General features: G+C 43.9%; 1 protein-coding gene across 1 annotated transcript; it reads right to left on the bottom strand.

Moving 5' to 3' along the window:
- Window positions 1-6,826: 6,826 nt before the first annotated feature.
- Window positions 6,827-11,360, bottom strand: GPR132 (G protein-coupled receptor 132). Its single transcript, XM_009819828.2, has 2 exons — window positions 11,304-11,360; window positions 6,827-7,954 (listed from the first exon to the last, which is right to left on the bottom strand). Exons 1-2 carry the CDS (start codon window positions 11,358-11,360, stop codon window positions 6,827-6,829), a joined length of 1,185 nt encoding a protein of 394 aa, XP_009818130.2.
- Between the last annotated feature and the right edge of the window lie 8,844 nt (window positions 11,361-20,204).

Here is a 20,204-nt window from a genome sequence, read left to right as displayed (position 1 = left end):
TCCACTGTGAAGTCCACCATGGCCAGCAGGGGAAATCGGCTAGAGTCTGGTGCCCTCTTGTGACTACATTAAACTCCGGGAAAAACATCATCCTGTGACTTAAAAGACGTGATCAGGGCTTGAATTACACTGGAAAACACAAAGAAATTTATCCAAAACAAAAGCTGGAAGACTAGAAAAGGGGAATTAACCTCTCAGTGTCATTTCTGAAATGAAACTTCTGCTGCGTGGTTCAGAATAGAGGCAGTAGACTCACAACCCATGGTTGACTGATATGTTGAATGTTTCAATGATACGTAGCTTTCATAAAAGCTTTTCTTCACGCTAGTCAATTAGACATGATACTGAAGCACAGACAAGTCAGGATTATACATTAATATTGCTTTACATCATGGAAGAATATGTTCAAGCTACATTTCTACATAAAAATAAAAGGAGATTTTTCTCCAAATTCTGGAGGTTTAAAGTCATTATGACCTGAAACTATGGGCCAGCAAAAAAAGTTCAGATTCGTGTTCAATTTTCCACAGCCTTCAGGGGAGGATGGCTGGTTTCACAGCTTTGGTTTAACTTCATATTGATTTATTTGTAATGGTTTTCAGTATCTCCAGAGAAAAAAAAGATTATTTTCTGGGATTTTTCCTTGTACAGTGTTATTTCTCATCTTGGAATTTGACTAAGAAATGGTTCTAGTATCTGAAATGGAATGCTAAGAAAACAAAAAGACAACTATTTAATATAATTTCCAGCTTCTCCCCTCTCATGAGAGGGGAACATTTCTGGTCAGAAGAGGGAGTGACTCGTTCTTGAATAAAGCAAGCAGGGTCCACGCAGCCTCTCATTAGGGGAAACCCCTTGCCGAGTTATGAAATCACATACACCTTTGAATTCTGCTTTTGTGGAGTACTGAAGTTACCTGCTGACCTTTTGTTTCCCATCGAATCTTTTCTATTATTGTGCTACAGTCTGTCTGTATCTGCTTCACATCCCTGCATACAAAGGAAATTCTCCTTCATCCCCTTTTTCTTGTTTCTGATAGAAACTTCAGATTTGTACTTGGCCTGGCTAGAATGTCCTGCCTTTTGTTGACAGGCCATCTGCACAGTAACAGTCAAGAAAGCAAGAAGTCAGTCATACTCCTGAGTTCCCTTGTTATTTGATGTACATTTTTCTTCCCTTTTGCATATTGGTGCATCCAGTCCTGAGTTTAGTTTGAGGCTTGTGCCTTTGTTATCTTCAGGACACAGCTATTACTGCAGGCGGTGCAGTTAAGTGCACCATTCCATTGAGAGCTATGGACCATCCATTTCACAAGCTATGGACTGTTTCATTTTCTTTCATTAGGAAAGATTTGAACAAAAGAATTAGAAGTAGACAGGAACCGTACATGCAGCTAAATGGAAAATTACAGGATTTTTTTTTAATACCTTATCGAATGTCCTTTATCCAACTTATTTTCAAGTCACCTATAAATGTGAAACATACAATAATAAAAACTACCTGTAGTGGGTAGTGTGAGCCTAGTCTCTCACCTATATTTAAGAAAGGCAAAAAACCTCCTAAATTAATCAAATAGGAAAGCAGTAGTGCTGTTGCCTCTAGCATATCAGGCTCACACTGTTAGAGACCCATTCCAGAAATCTGGTGTTAAGAAAGTGCTTCCCAACCCACAAAAATAGTGCCAGGAAGGGAAGAGCTTGAGAGGCAGTGTCCACATGGATAGATCTCAAAACGCGAAGGATTTTAGAGATTATTACTGGTGGCCTACTCTGTAAGAAGTTGCAACAGCAAATGCTATTAGTGTTACTGATTGTTTTCACTCCTGTACCTGCAGAGCTACTATGAGCCTTGTGAGCACTTGGCCCTGAGTGTTTCCAGTCTAGAAGTCAACTCGGTGGATCAGTAGTACTCTTACCTTTTGAAAGCAACAAAACACCTCCAAACGCCAGAATATCCCAGTGAGGAAAAATCCCAATGAAGTCCCCAAGGGTCTAGTGCCCATGTTACCAGAAGGAGACCCAAAGTTAAAATGCAAGTCTGCATATTTTTTTTTCTGATGCCCCAGCATAAATAGAAGCAAATAAAGTGCTTTGAGTCTGACCCTGAAAGTGCTGTTCACTGCCATATTGCAGTAAGCTCTGAATATGCATATGACACACCTGCTTGCTCTTTCTAGTATCTCCTACAAGGGCTTGTATTATAAACCCAGAAGACAGACAATGCTCAAGGGAAGAAGTGTCCCATTTTACAGATGGGGAACTGTGATACAGACTGATGCATTTGTAAGTAGCTTTCTGAACACTCAGGTATTTGCATACTTGTTCAGAACATCTGCGACTTTAGGTTTACAAGGCTTTCCAGGACTTTGTCTATTGTACAACACCCTTTTCCCACAGTATCTCTCTTCTCTTTGATTCTTCATCTACCTCAAGAAAATATTTCAAGACAGACCTCTGAACATGCAGGGGATGCTTTGTGATCATGGGCTGAAATGTATGGGCCCTGTCACAGACTGAGGCTGCCAAACAGGATGGATCATTTCGTGGCGAACTGAGAAGGCTTATTTTGAGGTTGCTCATGTTGGTGATATTCATGTGACGTTCTATGAAATTCTTACCACATAGCTTGTCACCTCTCCTCAGCAGACTTTCCATCTGTCTGTGGGGCTGGTTTTTGCTTCGTTATCTCTGAGCATTTCTTAACAGGATGGAGTAAGAGAGTAAAACCCTAGAAGTTATCAGTGATCTGAATTACAACGATGAGACATAATGAGTCCTCTTTCTTACCAATTGCTCATGATGGCAGCAACTAACATCTATTACCAGGATATTAGTATTAGTCTAATTTGGGACAACAGATTTCTCTTTTTATGGTTCACATTGCTTTCACTTGAAGATTGCATGTCATGAGGCAATGAGGCAGCCCTGGTGCAAATAGAGTATGAGAAGCGCCCTCTCCTGTGCGAAGGTTAATTGCGCAGGGGAAAGAGGGAGTGCAGCGGGATGCAAACCACCCCAGCAGGCACTGGAAGAGATGGAGAGGACTGGTAGATGTCCCCGTCTCTAGACACTAGTTGCAGAAGACATGCTGGGAGATCGATCCAGCTTTGGGGGTGCTGTCACCCGTATGCTTCCCTGCACACCAAAGAGGATAAAAAAAACATTGCATCTCTTTGGTGCAATCCCCCCACCCTTATTTGCCAACTTTAGTTTGTGCTGGTTTGAAAATAAGACAGATATTCCAACCTATGAAGCGACTTTGACGTCATTTCACTATATAGAGGATGTTCCCTAAAAGACCTATCCCGTAGCGTGACATGTAGGAAGACAACATGCTTACAAAGAAAAGCTATCAGATTGTGGATGTTTTTCAAGGCTTGGCTCTGAGTTAGGTTTCGTCACTCACTACTCAACAGAAATTCGACATTGGGTTGTACATGATAGCAGGGACTAAATTGGACCAGCTACCAGGTCACCAACTGCAGATGAAACTTTGTCACGCTTAGAGAGTCTGAGTTAATTTGTATCTGGTTTTGCCTGTTTTGTATAACTATCCTCTTGAAGTAAAATTTAATAGAGAACATGAAAGCATTTCTTAGACAGAAATAGAGTTTTATAAGTCAGTTACCCCAAACAATGACTTAAAAAATGCAGTATTTAGAAATAACTTAGAACTGATGAATAAACAAACAAATCAGATATATTGTCTACAAAAACTAGTTTGGCCAGCTCTAGTTCATAGCCAGAAATTGTTCACTTTATGCTTCACAGTCATACTTAAAATAATCAGCCATCCACTTATCTCCCAGGTACATTATGAATGTCTGAGACAGATGTAAAAATAAAAACATGTTTTATTTATTAAGTAGACCACTCTTTAAATCAAATTATGGAAGTTATACCTGAGTAAATACTGAATACAAAGGAGAGTGAAATTGTCAAATCTCACTCCTGTTACACTGGTGAGCCACGTACCCACTCTGAGCCATATGTGTGAAGACTTGACCGTCTAAAGATCAAATTGGGAAGCACAGCCTAGGTTTGGTTCTGTACTCTCTCCAAGTCATCTTATAGCTTAAGCTGAGTTGAGGAAGTCAGGGGACAGATCCAAATAACTGGGCTGAGAACTGCAGATCTGATGTAGCAGGCGAACCTTTCTTCACAGCACGAAGGAGTGCCTGCAGGCTCACTGGTGCTGTCCCTGCAGAAGGAAGGGATGGAAAGATCCACACAATCAATCCACCCTTCAGATCTGCTCTGACCTGAGTAGTGTCCTTTGCTGTGTCTCTAGCAAGTGTCCCAGTGCTGAGACCCTTCCTTTGCCTGTATGGCACAGTCAGATACTGTGTGACAAAACGGATCACGTGCTTCAGTTTATCATATGAGAAACAGTCCATTTATCTGATGGAATATTTTAACAACGTGGAAATAATATTTCTTGATGTCCTCACTCAGAAGTAAAGCTGCTTTTCCGTTTATCCAAAGAAGTCAGGATTTGCAGTTTTCCCATGTGGATACATTCCTTGATACCTGGCCCCTAATCCCTTCAGTAATCTGTCACAGAATATTTTAGTTTGGAAAGCACTCTGGAAGTCATCTAGGTCATCCTCAAAGTTAGACCAGGCTGCACAGGGCTTTTGTCGCCCCTAAGGCTTTTATTTCAGAATGCGTCTGAACAAAGAGGCTCCAAGGATTTTCATTAAAAGAAGATGCATAACAATATAGTAATTTAGAACAGCATGTAAATTAGGCAAGGCAAAAGAATTACAGATGTTGCATCAGACCTTGGTAATCCCTGTCCCTTGCACCTACGGCACTGGGCTCCAATATTGGTTGCTCTAAAGACAGTCATGTTTTATCAGAGGAAAAACATCAGAGAGATTTCAAAATTCATCGAGGTGAATATCTAATTTGCATCCATTTCAATCCGTTCAGAAGTCTGTATCTTTGGTTTCTTCTAAATTCACTGCTATTATTCATCAGTGTTTTACATTTAGGCTATGAAAATCCTGAGGTTGGGGCAGTTTGCATATGCGTCTTCAGAGATTAATCAACAATGCTCTGGTCAGCTGGGGCTGTTACGAGCAATGCCTGCTGATGATTTTTTTAGTAATGGAAAGTTTGATTTTCAGCAAAATTACGGATATTCAGCACTTTGCAGATCTCTCCTCAATACCTTAGTTTGATCGCTGGGATGCACATGAAAATACAAACCCACAGTTTGTTAATTAGCATCACAACAGAATCTGACATTTTTCCACGAAACAATCATCTCCTATTCAATTCAGTATTATGTGAAATATGTTTGAGGACACAAGCATTTCACAGGTAGATGCCAGAGGAGTCATTAAATAATACAAAAATTAAATATGTCATAAATACAATAACTTGAGGAAATGCCATTTTGGCACAGTGCTTCTTTGCAAAAGTGTATAAGAATAAAGAATAATATACAGAAATACTTATGACGATTTAAAAACATTAACAAGTATTGTATTTACATTAACATTGGCTAATGTTAGTTCAATTCAGAAATGCCAACATTAATGACAATTTAAAAATATTACAGAAACACAACATTACAGATGAAGCAGAATGATGCTGTGAAACACTTTACAAACTCATACTCAAATAAACATCCAACTGATTCATGATCTTTGTCTGTTTTACTTGGATCACAGAAAAATATGAAGAAGCTGTTTAGATAAATCTTGCCAGATTTGTATCATACTTGTTTTTTAATTTCTGGTTTGAAAGCACAGGAAACTACCATCAATAATTTATTCATAGCAAAAGTGGCAGTAGCAACAACAAAATCTGCCCCAGCATACTCTCATGTATGCACCACCAGCATGTCCGAGGGAGTTCCCATCTACGGGGAGAAGGGACTGTGTTCTCCATGCTGCCAACCCTTCCTTGTCAGTAAGTCACTTAACTCTTGTACAGACTCCTACACAGTAAAAGTTGGATCAATACCAAAAGGGAAGTGTTAGCTTAGTCAGAAATGAAACACAAGTTCAACAAATGCTCGGAGATTGTATCAAAACAGCCCATGACACCACTTGGAAGTGCATAAATTTTCTATATACTTCAGTGCATTCCAGATTTAACTGCAAAATAAGTAAAATTTACTAATTGTAAAATATCAAGCAGTAGAATTGTACATCTTAAGAATTTCAGGACAGTGCAGGATCTTGACTAATACAGTAGAAGTACTGTTGGTCTGTGTTATCGGGCCACTGTTCTGCCCTTTAATTCTCCCCAGAATGTGCAAGGTAGATAAAGCTCCATACTGAAGTATTAGGAACATTTTCAAGGCTCTTGTTGAAAGACTTCCTCATTTTTAATATTTTCCACTGGTTAACCACAAACGTTAACAACAGAGTACGTGTATTAGAACCTGAACATGTACCTCCTCAAAAACCAAACGTTTCAACCATAAGAATGGGCCCTACATTGTTCTCGTCAGCAGGGTTTTTTTGTCTATCTCAGAAGAAAAAACTAGTTCTGAATTCGTATGAAGGAAAGAGCCAGTCCAAAAAATAAGCTTTTAAGATTTCAATTTGAGTCAAAGTAGATTACTTAGTTTATTCCACATGTCCTTAGCAAAGCGATATTTTCACCAATGATAGCGGTGGACAAACTTTATTGTAGGAGACAAACAGAAATAAGAAGTATCACTTCTGTAGCGTCCTCAAGGAGTTGCTGGCCCATGCACTCTGACAAAACTTGTGTGTAAATACAAAAAGTGTGTAAATACTTGTGTGCTGCAGTCTGCAGCCCGCAGCTGGTGTTGGGAACTTCTCTTTTGTGTTAGCAGCTAACTGCTAGCTACCATCTTCTTGGTCTTTACCACTATTACAGGTCTTTTGAATATCAGATGAACCTGGTATTTCTTTGTTTTCTTCTCTTAGCCCTCCTTCCTGTGATTCTTTTGACATTTTTGATTTTGTGCTGTCAGTCTTATGATTAATGGATGAATTCAGCCTGGCTGAGTTCAATCTCCATCTTCTGAGACTTCTATAAAAATCTTTTCTGACATTTTCACTAACTAGCACGTAGATGATTGGATCGGCAATGCTGTTCGCAGTGGCTAAACACAAAAACACTGTAAAAATTGAATAGATATCTTTTTCAAATGGACATGAGCAATTTTGATGAAACATAAAGTATATGGATCTTGTTATGAGTACCACATGGTAGGGAGCAAAGCAGATCAGGAAAATGACAATAATGGCGATAGCCAGATACTTCACTTTGGCTTTTTGGCGACAAGTCAAGCTGCTGCTTGTTTTTGTACTTTGGAAAATTTTATAGTTTGTGAAAATGAGGACTGCGAAAGGTATGGCAAATCCAAATAGGAATCTGGCAAAGCTGAAAGAAGCCAATTTTATGTCAAGGGGCAAAGTCTCAAAGCAGGTATTGTTACGCTTATGTTCTGAATTATCTTCCATGTAAAATACTGGAGTGTGGATTACTGCAACCACAGCAAAGAGAAAACACACTATTATGATTGCCTTTTTCTGTTCTCTTCTCCCCCTTGACTCCAGAGCATACACCAGTGCCACATAACGATCCACAGAAATGCAGCACAGAAGCAGAATGCTGATGTATATGTTGCAGAAAAAGATGAATCCTGTTACTCTGCAAGCATTTAGACCCATATTCCACTGGTGCTCATGTTGCACGTAGATAATCCAGAGAGGCAAGGTACTTAAATACATCAGCTCACACAACGATAAACTGAAAATGTAGATGGCAATTACTTTATTCCTTTGGATTTGTACAAACGTAAGCAGGGAAGTTAAGCAATTTGCTGGAAGGCCTATGGCAAAAACGATGCTGTAAACAGCAACCAGAAGTGTCTTGCTGTCTTTGTAGGGAATTCCTGGGCAAGTGGAGCTATTATTTGTGTCTGTACAATTTTCCATTATTCTTTTTCCAGCTGATGTTTCCTGCAAATCAGAAGATAAGGTGGAAAGTTAGCATTTGCATGACTTAAAAATGTGTCAGTAAAGGTTATGGTCCCATAGATGCCAACAGGACATGTCAGGGCAACAAGTGAGATGCTGTCTTGGGGAAGAATGTAAGACAGGCAAGTTTTCCAAAACCTCCTGTAGTGTCCCCTGGGAGTCAGGTCTGATTTACTTCTAGGAAAAAGTGCCTTTCCTCACAAAGAATTTCTTGACTACAGCATGCTTATTCACTAAAACAGGGTATTGGGGACTGTCCCTAAACCAGGCTGCTTCATAAATAAGACAGAACTGCTGATCAATTACTAAAGTCACTTCCCAGAGGAAATGAAGGGCATTAGTCTTCAATTATTTTTTTTCAAACTGAGTAGCAAAAAATGCAAACCATAGAGGTTTCACAGGCAGACTTGCAAAAGAAGCTATCATTTATGGTAAGTCAGATGGGGGAACCGTCTGAAGTGGTGGTGGTAGTTGTATCAGAGACTACCCAGCATACAGGAACGAGAATCTGGCCACTGGTGTTTACCTCCACACTGTATTACAACATAGTGGGTCAGATCTAGCTAATTCGTACTTCTCTCCTCCCTCCTCTTAATGAGTAACTGCAGCTGAAGAACATAAACTTGTAGTACGATACAACACCCACTGTACACCACATGTCTATGATGCCTCTAGGAAACAACAGGAAATAAGGGCAGCTAGAGGAAGTAAACAAGAGAAGAATATACACACATTTAAGAAATGGAAGCGAAGAAAATTAATGCTCTTTGAACAGGTGTGGTTACAAAAAACTCCATCTTTCCAAGATAACCATACACAAGAGCAGACCTGGCATTTGGTTAGTGTTAAGTAGTGCTAGGAGAAGCATTTCTTGCAAAGTCATATAATGATTTCCATGCAGAAGTCTTCTCCAAATGAAAAGAGGAATATGGAGGTGGGTGCACCATAATGGTGTTGTGTGCTCTTAAAATTTGTACTTTGCTGTATTTGTGAGTTGAAGGTGTCCACTGTATAACATCCTTGATAAAAAAAGGTCTTGTCTGGCCTAATCTTTTGGGCATTCTCTTATGGGGTGGACACCGGCTCCAGGGAACAGTCAGCTAACTCTGGAAGGAGATGAGTTGACGGAGATTGAGTCCCTTCAGACAGAGGAGGGGCATGAGCTTTCTTGGCCCACACTGTGCATGAGCAATTTCTTTAACCCTGAGTTCATGCAGGGGAGAAGGTAGCTTTTAGCAGACATTTGTTTGTTGCTTGTTTGGGCCCGTCTCAAGCAGACCAAGGGGAAGCAGTCTGCTCCCTGTGCAGTGGGATTGTCTCCTGCATCTCTGGAAGGGTGGACAAGGTGGTGGGACCTTCCTTCCCGTCCATGTGGGCAAGAGCAGTCCCTGGGGTGGCATAAGCAGGTCCACCCTGAATGCCTGACAGAGCACCTGCCATGCAAGATCCCTAGACCTGGAAGGGCAATCAGGTCCCCTGACTTAGTTTAGTTACCAGATGATGAGAACGATATGAGAAAATGGACATGGGTTGTCTTAGCCTGCGAGACCCTCACAGCAGCACGGTGCTAGCCACAGCCATAAACACCAAGAGAGGTTCTCCTGGCCCATGCCAAAAGTTGTTCATTTACAGCAAGTACCCCAACGCAGTCAGAGCCTGCTCAATGACAGCAGCTTCTGAGTGAAGACATCCTGGCAAGCGAGCAGACGGGGCAGAGGCAGCAGTACCTGCTGTCCCTGTCCCTGTCGGCAGCGTAAGCTGTTCCCCAGGGTGAGGACATTTGGAAGGGGCCTCCACAGACAGAGGAACTGAGAAAGTGCTCTGTGTGTGGAAGAAGTACACTGGAGGGTGCGACCACACTCTGCGACTACCTTCCACTTCCCCCTGCAGCAAACCATGCTCCGCTCACGTGCTGACACATTGACAAGGGTTAGCAGGCAGCGGTCACCGCGCTAGTTGGGCCAGAGTGTCTTGCCAGAGGGCCGTGTCCCTCCACATCTGAGAATCGGATCGTCTGGAGTCCAGTGGGTATGTTCAGGCCCTCTCAAGGGGGATCTGAAGTTTCCTTTAGTTTCAAATGTTCCATCTTAAGAATGACTGGAGAAGAGGATCCTCACTGCTGCCTGGGGGGAAGACGGTGCTGTACATAGCAGGGCTGCCACAAGGTTTCTGTGTGAGAGGGTTTAAAATTACTTCCCTTCTTTCCTAGAAGTGAAAGTGTACTGATAGCTGGTGTTAAGTCAGAAAAATGATGGTTACAATAAGGGCTGGTGGTAACTTGAGATTTTTGCTGCCTCTGGGCATATGCCACCCTTGGTGAATGATGTGGGGTCTTCTCTGGGCCACCTACTGAGCCGCTGTCTAGAGGGGATAAAAACACTGCTTGGTTTCAGGGTCAGCAGCGGTTCTCTGCCCAGACTTCTCCTGGGACGTGGCATACGAGAGCTTGTCCTTGACTCAGACACGTCTGACTGATGTGAGAGCTGCTGTACACCTGCACGCCACAGAGCGGTCTTGGAGACCTCCCCTTCTAAGGTGAAGCACAGCAGGTGAATACAACTCATACGTGAGGGAGATGGCAGCAGCTGAGGTGGGGACACGGCAGAGTTGCACGCCATCTCAGTTACTCAGCGGCTGTCTACCCCTTGTGCCTTAGCAAAAAAACCTTCAAGAGTGGTTGAAGGTGCGCTCTCCTCCCCTCCCACTGGGCTTTGCACACTTCTCTTGACCCTGTGTTTGTCTGAATATTCTCCTTTCTGCACTGCCTACGCCTGTTGTTCGCTGCTCATTGTGCGAAGGCATGCTTCCCCCGGAGGCACCTGTCTCGCCAGCAAGCAGCCGACGATGGTGCAGGGCAGGAAGGAAGTGGTAGAAGAGTTATTCGGTAGACACATGGTTCCCAATGTTTCTTTTTCTTGCCTCCTTCCTTTGCCTCCTCCCTTTCCACTCTGCTCCAAGTCTCCTTCCTGCACTTAGCACCCATGAGTGAGCCTCAGGAAGGAGATGCCTGTGATTTTTTAAGCTGCCTGCACAGCGCATGCTTTTTTTTCTTGGCTTTTGGTATATGACCTAAGCCACAGGGCTGAGACTGAGCTGAAGAGACCTTCAACCTTAAATGACTATCAGCTGCCAAGCGCAAAGCCTCAACTGGCAAAGTGCAGCCATAGACGTGAATTTACACTTGTAGAGAAAAACCATGTGCTGAATGCCTCTCCTGAAGGTCTGGACTGTCATCTCAGGAGCCTGGATCCTTCCCAGCAGCAATGTTCTATGTCTCAGCCCCGTATCAGGAAGGAGGAGAGTAGGACATCCATTTGCTCCCCTCCCTCACCTTCTCCTGGCTCTCTGCCCTGTCCAGGAAAGAGTCTTCTGTCCCTGGCCTCTGCATCCAGCCCCAGTTCTGAGCTTCACTTGTCTCTGCTCTGCTCTTCAGTCCTGTGGAGAGGTTTCCTCCTTAAACTGAAGATCAGAAAGCAGCACTCAGCCAACAATGTATGAAATTTCTCCCTCTGACATTGCCCCTCTGCAACTGAATGCACATTTTCATCCTGTTGTCAGGCCTTTAGAGTTTGCTGTTTTGATACTTGGCTCAGCCCAGAAGATTCCCAGTTTGTCGTCTTCTGTGGTAGCTGGGCTGGGATGGATGTATCCCCACATCTCTCAAATGTAGCATTCATAACTGTACTGCTTTAGCTAAAGAGGCAGCTGGTTACCTGTGAGCACTTCGTTGTTGTCCCACACTGGTGCAGGACTGGAGCAGGCTAACCTGCATCTCAGATATTAATTCAAATAAAAATTAATAATAATTACACAGCTGAAAAAAACATATGCCGTTTCAGGGTTCATTTTCTGCTAATATTTGTGGTGAGCAATTTTAGCGATAGAAACATTTGTTGGAACAGCAGAACTTAAGAGATTTATCACATCCAGTAATTTTCAAGCATTTATAAAGGGTCAAACGTAGCTGTGATGCCAAGGATGTGCAATGTTCAAGAACGCATTTGTGAGAGAGACATGCTATTTCGATGCATTCGGTTTCTTAGCTGGCCTGTCCTGCTAGGGCTCAGCAACCATTACGAGGTGCTACATCAGGTCCTGGTCGTGTTTTGCATCAACAGCTCAACATATATTTAGCAGCACTCTGAGGCTCCTTGCTCCCTGCGACTCACTGGACTCGACAAACAGCTGTCAGCACGTGCATGTTTCTCACCGTCAAGATGTGCAAAACATCTCATCTTCCAGGACAGAGACATCACCTCTGGCTCAGGTAGCACCTGAGCACGAATCACTGGAAGATGGGGTAATCCACTAAGGAAGATTTGCTGTGTGCCTGCTCTGCATTTACACTCTTCCCTGGACATCTGCTCTTGGCCTAGGTTATAGCCACAATATTGGGGTAGGTGGGCCTAGCATTTCTAATGTTGTTGTGTTATGTTCACACTGTTAGGTGAGTAATTGCATTTCTTACTCCTAAAATGGAGTGCCTACATGCTCTAATGTATTGAGACCTTGTGGAGGGAAAACCCTGGAAAAGGACAGGGCACCTGGAGATGCCCAAGTAAAAAGGATTGTGGATGAAAGAGGCGTGATGAACGTGAAATCCCATTTTCTTGGAGCGTGGTGAGAAAGTAGTAGAAGTGTCTTACTGCAGACCCACCAAGCAGGGCTGTGAAACCAGATTGAGACTGACTGCCCTTTCCTCACCTTGTCTTTGATCCACTGCACCTTGCATTCCTCATGGCAGGTGGCTCGGATTTACCAGGAGGAATGGAAAGGTGCTCTTTCTCAGGCTTTCCTTGAAAGTGGTAGATTTCAAATACCAAACTGGTGTCTGGTCTAGAAATCAGATCTTCCATCTTGTGGACAGGGGCCAAAGCACTGCTTTGTTGTGCAGGAGAGCCTGTGCGATGGTCATCTGTCCTCTCTCCTACCCAGCACTGAACATAGGTGCTGAACATCCTACATAGGTGTCCTGCACAGCTCATGGGAGATGAAATCTGTGAGGATGTGGTTTCACATACCAGCCATGCCAGAATAACAGCCTGGCTGTCACCTTTTTTCCTCTCTGCCATGCCCCTGACCAGTAGGTCAGCTGCCCCTGCAGTGAATGCCCACAGAGTGGTAAGCTAGCAGAAAACTTGTCGCCTTTTGCTAACTGGGTCAGTTGTCCACCAGTTGACCTTTCTGAAGTGGCTCACCAGGGTCAAAGCAGCACCAGGGCTGGCACAAGGGAATTAGTAGTAAGTAGCACACGGCCAGGAGTGGAGCAGCCAGAGGCAGGTGGAGGTAGGGGTTGTACTGAGAGCAGCACGGCCGCATTGTGAGCTGCACCCTCCATCAGTCTCCAGAGGTGCTGCCGATCTCTGTGGACTATTTAGGGGTCTTTGCAACCGAATTTCCCCACCAGGCTCTTTCTCTGTGGATGCTGCAAGCGCTAAGCAGAGCGCTTTGGACAAGCAGTGCATCTGGCTGTTGGAGTCACGTGGAGGTGGCCAGCAGCTCTAACCACATCACTCTCTTCAGTTCTTTTGACTTGAAAATGCCACCGGTAAGCCCTGAAAAGTGTGTGGACTTTTGTAAACCTGTTGGCTTAGAGCTTTTTGCTTCAGAGTGAATGTTAAGATTTTCACTGGAGTCTGGTCCCTGAATGAAGCAGAAAAGGGTCCTGAGAGGTGCAGAGACTTGACTGGGGGCTCCTGCTGCTCATTCAGGCCAGTTGCATTAATATTTGGTCTTCCCTCAAGAGACTGAAATGTTTTTGCTAACACTGAGGTGTAAAGAGGGAAGTGAAAACAAGGGGGAAAGCAAAAGGCTTTATTTTGCTTTATTTCATTTTATTTGTCTATGAGCTACTCATGTAAAACTGTTTCAATTTCCAACAGAGAAGTTGGAGTGATAAAAATAACCCCTATTAGGAAAGATAAAAAAGAAAATTGTAGATACAGTTACAGGGGAGAGAGGGAGTAGTCAAAAAAAGCACAATAGTTGAAAAAATCAGTGGTTGAAAGTTTTTGGATTAATTCACTTGAGATACAGAGGGACACAAGAAAAAAAAGACACAGCAAAATCCATATGAGTACAATTAGATCAGCAGAGCACACTCTTTATATATTTTTCATTTTCTAATAATTTTCTGATCATCCTTCTATGCCAAGGATTATCGTTAGAGCTGAAAATTTTGAGGAGTTTCTGTGGATATTAAGAATAATTTAAAAAAATGTCATGCTTATAATGGTTAAGATAAAAACAAACCATCCCTTCACACCTTCCTTTCCGCCCCCCGTATTTGGAAATATTAACAGCCTGCATGTTTTAAAGCATAAATCAACCTTCAGTGAAACAGGACCTGATTTTCTCCTGAGAGGTTTTGTGTGCTTTCCTTAGCAGCATGTGGTACTGTAACTATTATTTGACACAATTGAACTAACATGATGTCAGTCTGACTGCTCAATTCTAGTATCGTAAGACATCAATTCCCAGATATGACAGATATGCCACCTACAATACTCATCACCAGCAATATTACTCCTCTTCTGAACCTGGACTTCTCTTTCTCATGCAGAACCTACATTACCTGTCTGTAAACTTTATGAACTATTAAACTTTCCAGACACTAGCTTTTGTGTCTGTTAACTTCAATAGAAAATAAGAAATTGCTGTGGATTATTTGGTCTGCTGTTCTTGAAAGTAGGAAAAATGTTTGTGGTATCTTTGTGGATAAAAAAAGATTATGACCCATTAGCCCAGCAAGTCAGTGAACTGGTTTATTTTGTTTTTTTTTTTCCATTAGTAATAAACAAATTAGTAGATGAAGTCAATCCTATAAGCAAGTCTCAGCATACAAAGAAAAAGCAGCAATGGCTCCACTTATTTACCCAGCAGACTGATCATTTTTACTGACACACACAAGATAATAGTGGGATTTGAAACTATATGGTTTCAAATTTGAAGGTGATATAATATATGAATAGGTAATTTTGAAACTATATAATTTCAAAGCTCTGTAGAGGAAAAAGGGTGTTTTAAAGCTACAGGACTGTATTTGTCTCTGCATTCAAATCCCATCCGTCGTTTCCTTCTGATCAAGCTAGGATGGAGGCAGATATTTTAAGATGAAGTTGTGCTCAGGCTGGATTCCCAGTATGTACTATTTTGCTAAAATAAGCAGCTGTGAGTGAACTGTCACATAATTCAGGACTGACAAAGGATCTGGCTTAAAATTGTGATCCTTCCATAAACTGAGTGTCTTAGTGCCATGTTACACTACCTAGTGAGGGACTGCAAAGGAGAGAAAAATGCCAGGCAGGTAAGAGAGAAATGTGTAAATGAAAGCTCCTGCTACAGGGTTTAAAACCATCTTATTCAACACATCTAAAGGTAGGTAAAATTACATACGTGTCATATGGAATAGATAGGGGACGTTCACAGGAGAAAAACAGATCCCAAAATCCCCCCCATACCAGTGGACTTTTTTCCCCAGTCTCATGATTTGGAGGCCATGACTCATGATTTTGGGACTTTTGGACCTTGCAAAGTTTCTCATTGCTCCCTGAAAGCATCAGAGGGTGGCTGTTGCAGGGCAGATTTGCTCCCTTCTACCTCCCAGCTTGTCTAGAAAATGTCCTGCAGCCAGAGGAATGGCTTCATGGCCAGGAGAGCCATCAGGAACCCCAGAAATGCTGTCATAAATTTAAGGCTAAACTACAAAGCCCATCAAGTCAAAAGGCTGAGGAAAGCATAGGTTTTGGAGCAGCAGCAGTGAAAGTGAAGAGCTGAGAGCAGCCCTGAGACTGGCTAGTTTTGTGCTGCTGATTCACACCCTCTTCTTCACGCACAGGAAACCAGCAGGCACTCGTGCTCGATGCCGCCCTAAAGCTATCACAGCTTAATTGATAGCCTTGGCAGTGGGGGCTACTTCAATAAGGCTTCTGTTACCTGAGTTACTCATTTGGAAACCTAACTGGCCAGACTTTCTTGCTGGCTCGTGTTGGAACTACAAAGTCTTGGAAGAAGGAGATGAGAGGAGGGATACCCATGCACAGCTTCTTTGACCCACCCCGGGGTGCTCCAGGATGTCAAAGCACAGCCAAATGCCGGCAGATTTGACACTGAGGGCTTGTATGTGGATGAATATTACTCTAGACTCTTGAAAGAGCAGGCTAAGGTATGAGGGAGCAGCTGTTTTAACAAGACAAGAAGGTCTGGACATGCTGGCATGGTGCTAGAGCTGAGTGTGTCTAATTGACAGGTTTAAAGAAAATCTGACTTTGGGTGGCTGAACAAAGAAACGCCAAGACCTATGTTCAAACCCCCAGGTGTGCCCCCACAAAGAGATGCTCTGTCACCCTCTAGACTTCAGGATCTCCCCAGCAGCTATTTATGGACACCTTCCTCCTTCTTCTGGGCCTCAGTCATTCAGGCCTCCAAACAGGAGACTCCTGCCAAACCTCTGGCATCTCCAGTTAGAAACACACTAGCACCCGCAGAAAGACCTGTACTAGAGATGTTTTCACCCCAAACTATCATGACTCAAAATCATCTCTGGGGCAGCAACTGTTCAGCTGGAGTTGCTGGAGATTTCTGGACTGAGGCCATATACCTTTTCGCCCTTCAGTGAATGCTGGCAGGTGGCCATGTGTGACACCTGGACCAACGCAAGGCCTAAGTAAAGGCCCTCAAGTCCCTGTCTGAGCAAGCGAAGGACAACCACAGCCACCCCGTGGCCAGGGGAGGGACTTGTCCCTGCTAGGAGGAGCACCGTGTCCAGAGGTGTGAGCATTCCATCCATTATCTCTCAGGCAGGCAGGGTGATCGGCGTGGGAACGGCATAGACATGCCTATGGCCTGGGGTAGCCCTTAGCTGGCACCCCGCACCTCTCCGCTCCTGGACCCACAGAGCCTCTGTGGACCTTGGGCTCTACTGCTGCCACACATGAACAGAGCAATGCTGTTGGAGCAGAGTCAGGTAGAGGGCATGTGTTTTAGTGACCATGCGGTTATCCTACCCTGTGGTCAGCTTCTTTGCTTGTTTGTAAGTTGGCTGCGGATTGTGGCTGGCCAATGGCTCTGTTTGTTTCCCTATATTGGTTTATTTTTATGAATGGCCAAGGGTTGTGTCCAACCACAGCTTGGTCCTGCATGCCACTGGCCTGTCACTGCTGAGCCCTGCCCAGGCTCTGTCCTCCATTGCTGACCTGGTCACATCCTGCCGGCTTGTCATCAGCTGGGTCTGTCTTTCCCTATATGTGGTCTCTGCATTGCCATTGTTCGTTCCTGCCTTTCACCATCCCGCTGCTGCTTTCCCTGCCTTTGTCCCAAGTCAGTCGGTGGTTTTCAAACCACTGCTGTCCCAGGAGATCCACAAATGGTAACTCATACCTCTTTCGTCGCTCAGGTTCCCAAGGAAGCCAGATGATGATGGTTCAGGGGACAAGTGTCCAGGCAGGACTGCCACCAGGCAGTAACGCTTGTGTAGTATATTTATTCATAACCAAACACATCTCCTGATCAAACTCCTAAATTCACATGCTTCCTCCCTTCCTGCACTGACACCTCGATTGCAATAGCGACAGTCTCAGGGATCACAGGCTTTTCCTCCATCCCCAAAATATGATTGTCCCTTTCATCCCCCTGAAATCCTTCAGGACAGCTCAGCTGTACTGAAGAGAGTGAGTGTAGACAGGATGGCTGCTCTCTGCCAGTAGTAGGAAAATGCAAAGATGGTGCTGAGCTTTGACCTTGTGGCAGTAGATTAACTCTCTCCTGTGGGGGACTTACTGCTCTTGGCACTGCCCTTGTGGGTCTGCGTGGGAGCTGCTGTGACATGGGAGCTGCACTGCTGCTGGTAGCATCATCAGTACTAAAGAGACTGTCAGGGAAATACAGCAAAAAGATGTCAAAAATCATTTCATGACCTGCCAGACTTGGGCTCACTGACATATTGCTTGTCACTGAAAAGTCTAGCTAGTTTCCGCTCAAAATTGTTTTACTTTTGGCTAAAGTGAATGTGTCTCAGCAGGTGGGATCTGCAAAGCCTTGTGAAAACCACAGTGCGTTTTATACTTGAAACAATCCTATTTTTAACAGAGGAGTTAAAGATGTTATTTACAAGTACTTTGAACTCAGACACCAGTATTTCCTTCTTTTCCATTTACCGTGAAACTCAATTTCTTTGTTCCTTCTTGTCCTTGCAGAACTACCATTTTTCTTTTTTTGCCATCTGGTCACCGCCTATAGCTAGCTAGTTCACATACCAGTGGCAGGGTTTTCCCCTTGAGACCTTAGTTATACCAGCAAAAACTGTGACACTCAAAGATTCCCCTTTGCACCTACACATGTCTCTGACGTCTCTGTGAGCCCACTTACCCCACTGCTAAATCTCCTGTAGTGCCTTGTCCAAACCCTCAGCTGCGATCTTTTCCAGCTGTTTGTTCATCAACCACAATGAGCATCTCATTCTTGGTTGGGAACCTTAGAGTCTAGACTGGAAGATATTGATGTAAAAATCCCAGCTACCAGTTATTCCCCAAAGTGTCCTTCTTTAGCGATATCAAAATCATACATTGTTTCTGATAGACCCTGTTCTGAATTCCCCAGTTCTCTCAGACCTTTCCACTCCAGTCAGGCCCTGCTTGCCTGTGCACTGATACAACCCACTTCATTTTCCAGGTCCAAGACTCAATGCTGAATCCTTTGTGTTTACAGACTTCAGGTCTGCAGTGGGATATTTCGTCTTTGGAGAACTTTTTTGTCACATGCTGCGCTCCACCAACAGCAGCAGCCAGGTCTGAACCTTAGATGTGTTTGGTAGTACCTATCTGCACTAAATACCCTGCTTTAAAAGTAGCCTTGATTCATGAAAGCAGATAAGATCAAAGTAGTGGTAGTCTAAGAAACAGATTCTGTCAAGTCTGACATGCTCTACAGAAAGCAGCTGTAAAGATGATGGGATTTCTGCTGGTACGGTGGGATCCTTCACTACTTCCTCCTCCACTGCTCCGTTACAGCTTCGGCATAGGAGACAGGGCTAAGCAAAAATAGCAACCCCCATATCCATTGGCCCCAAAAGGGTTGTGTTTAAAGCAGTGATTTTCACACAGTGAGGCACACCCCACTCAGGAGGCAATAACGTGTTGCGAGAAGATGTCCTATCTGCTAAACCCTGCCAGACCAGTCCTGGCTCCATGCATGAGATATGCACAGCAACCCTGGAGCCAGCAGCAATGTGGAGATATCCAGATGTTTTTGGACAGGCACCTGAGTCTGTGCAGGGAGGGAAAAGGGGTAAAAGGGGAAACAACAACCTCAGGTGAAAATGGGACAACACTAGTTTCAGCACTGAACTGCTCATTGCTAATTACACCCATGGCACACTCAGAACACAATAGGTTTGCACTGAGTATCAAGAAAGGCAAGCAACACCTGAGCTCGTGCTGAGCTCAGAGCAGATGTACAGGCACTGTGTGACGGAGAGCAGCCACAGAAACCTCTCCTCATGTTGTCTGGCACTGCAGTTACTGCCACCGCTGCTCCAGCCACGTTTCTGTTGCCTTGGGACCACAACTGCTAATGTGTTACTCTTGGTAACTGCGGCAATACTGGTCTCCACTTCCCCACTCCCAGCTCTTTCTGGTTTGGGAGCCACTGACTTACATGCACTTTTGTAGCCTCTTGTATACAAAAATAAAGGAACCTGGCTGGGAGGGCAAAATCATCTGTACAAAGCTGTGAAATTTCCATTTCAGCCCCGAAGTGGGACTGAGTTTTTTCAGGGCAGCCTGAGATAGTTGAAACACTGCCTTTAGGCTCTTCTACTTTGACAGCAACGCTATTTGTGTGGTCGTGATGAGGCTGTATGATCAATGTCTCCCGGAGAGACATGGGAAATGCTGAACCTGAAAGAGCTGTCTGCAGTTCCAGGGAGAAATCTGTACAGAAGGGTGCTCAATTCAAACTGTGAGTATTTGCTTACATGTAGTGTCATGGGTACAGAACTGTGGAAAAGTCCTCAGAAGAAAATCAGCCCTGCCCACTGAGTGCTAAAGAGCAGAATAAGTGGAGTTTTTTTTCTTCTCCCCCGCCGCCACAAATGAGGTTACTGGAAGTTAAGGAACTGCTGGTTTAGAGGCAGCAGCTGATCTAAATGGGATTATGGGACAGGCAGGTTAAAACTACGCCCAGATGCTCCTTGGTCTTTGGCAGAGTAGCAAACTTCGTGTTAAAATTTCAAGAG

The sequence above is a fragment of the Gavia stellata genome, chromosome 7, assembly GCF_030936135.1.
Source record: "Gavia stellata isolate bGavSte3 chromosome 7, bGavSte3.hap2, whole genome shotgun sequence".
NCBI lineage: Eukaryota > Metazoa > Chordata > Aves > Gaviiformes > Gaviidae > Gavia > Gavia stellata.
This window is presented reverse-complemented; position numbering and strand designations above follow the sequence as displayed.

Coding starts and splice junctions, on each gene's coding strand:
- GPR132 (XM_009819828.2), bottom strand. CDS start 11,360: ATGCAGAGGCCAGGGACAGAAGACTCTTTCCTGGACAGGGCAGAGAGC. Junction 7,955..11,303: donor GGGCAGAGAGCCAGGAGAAG/GTGAGGGAGGGG, acceptor TCTGATTTGCAG/GAAACATCAGCTGGAAAAAG.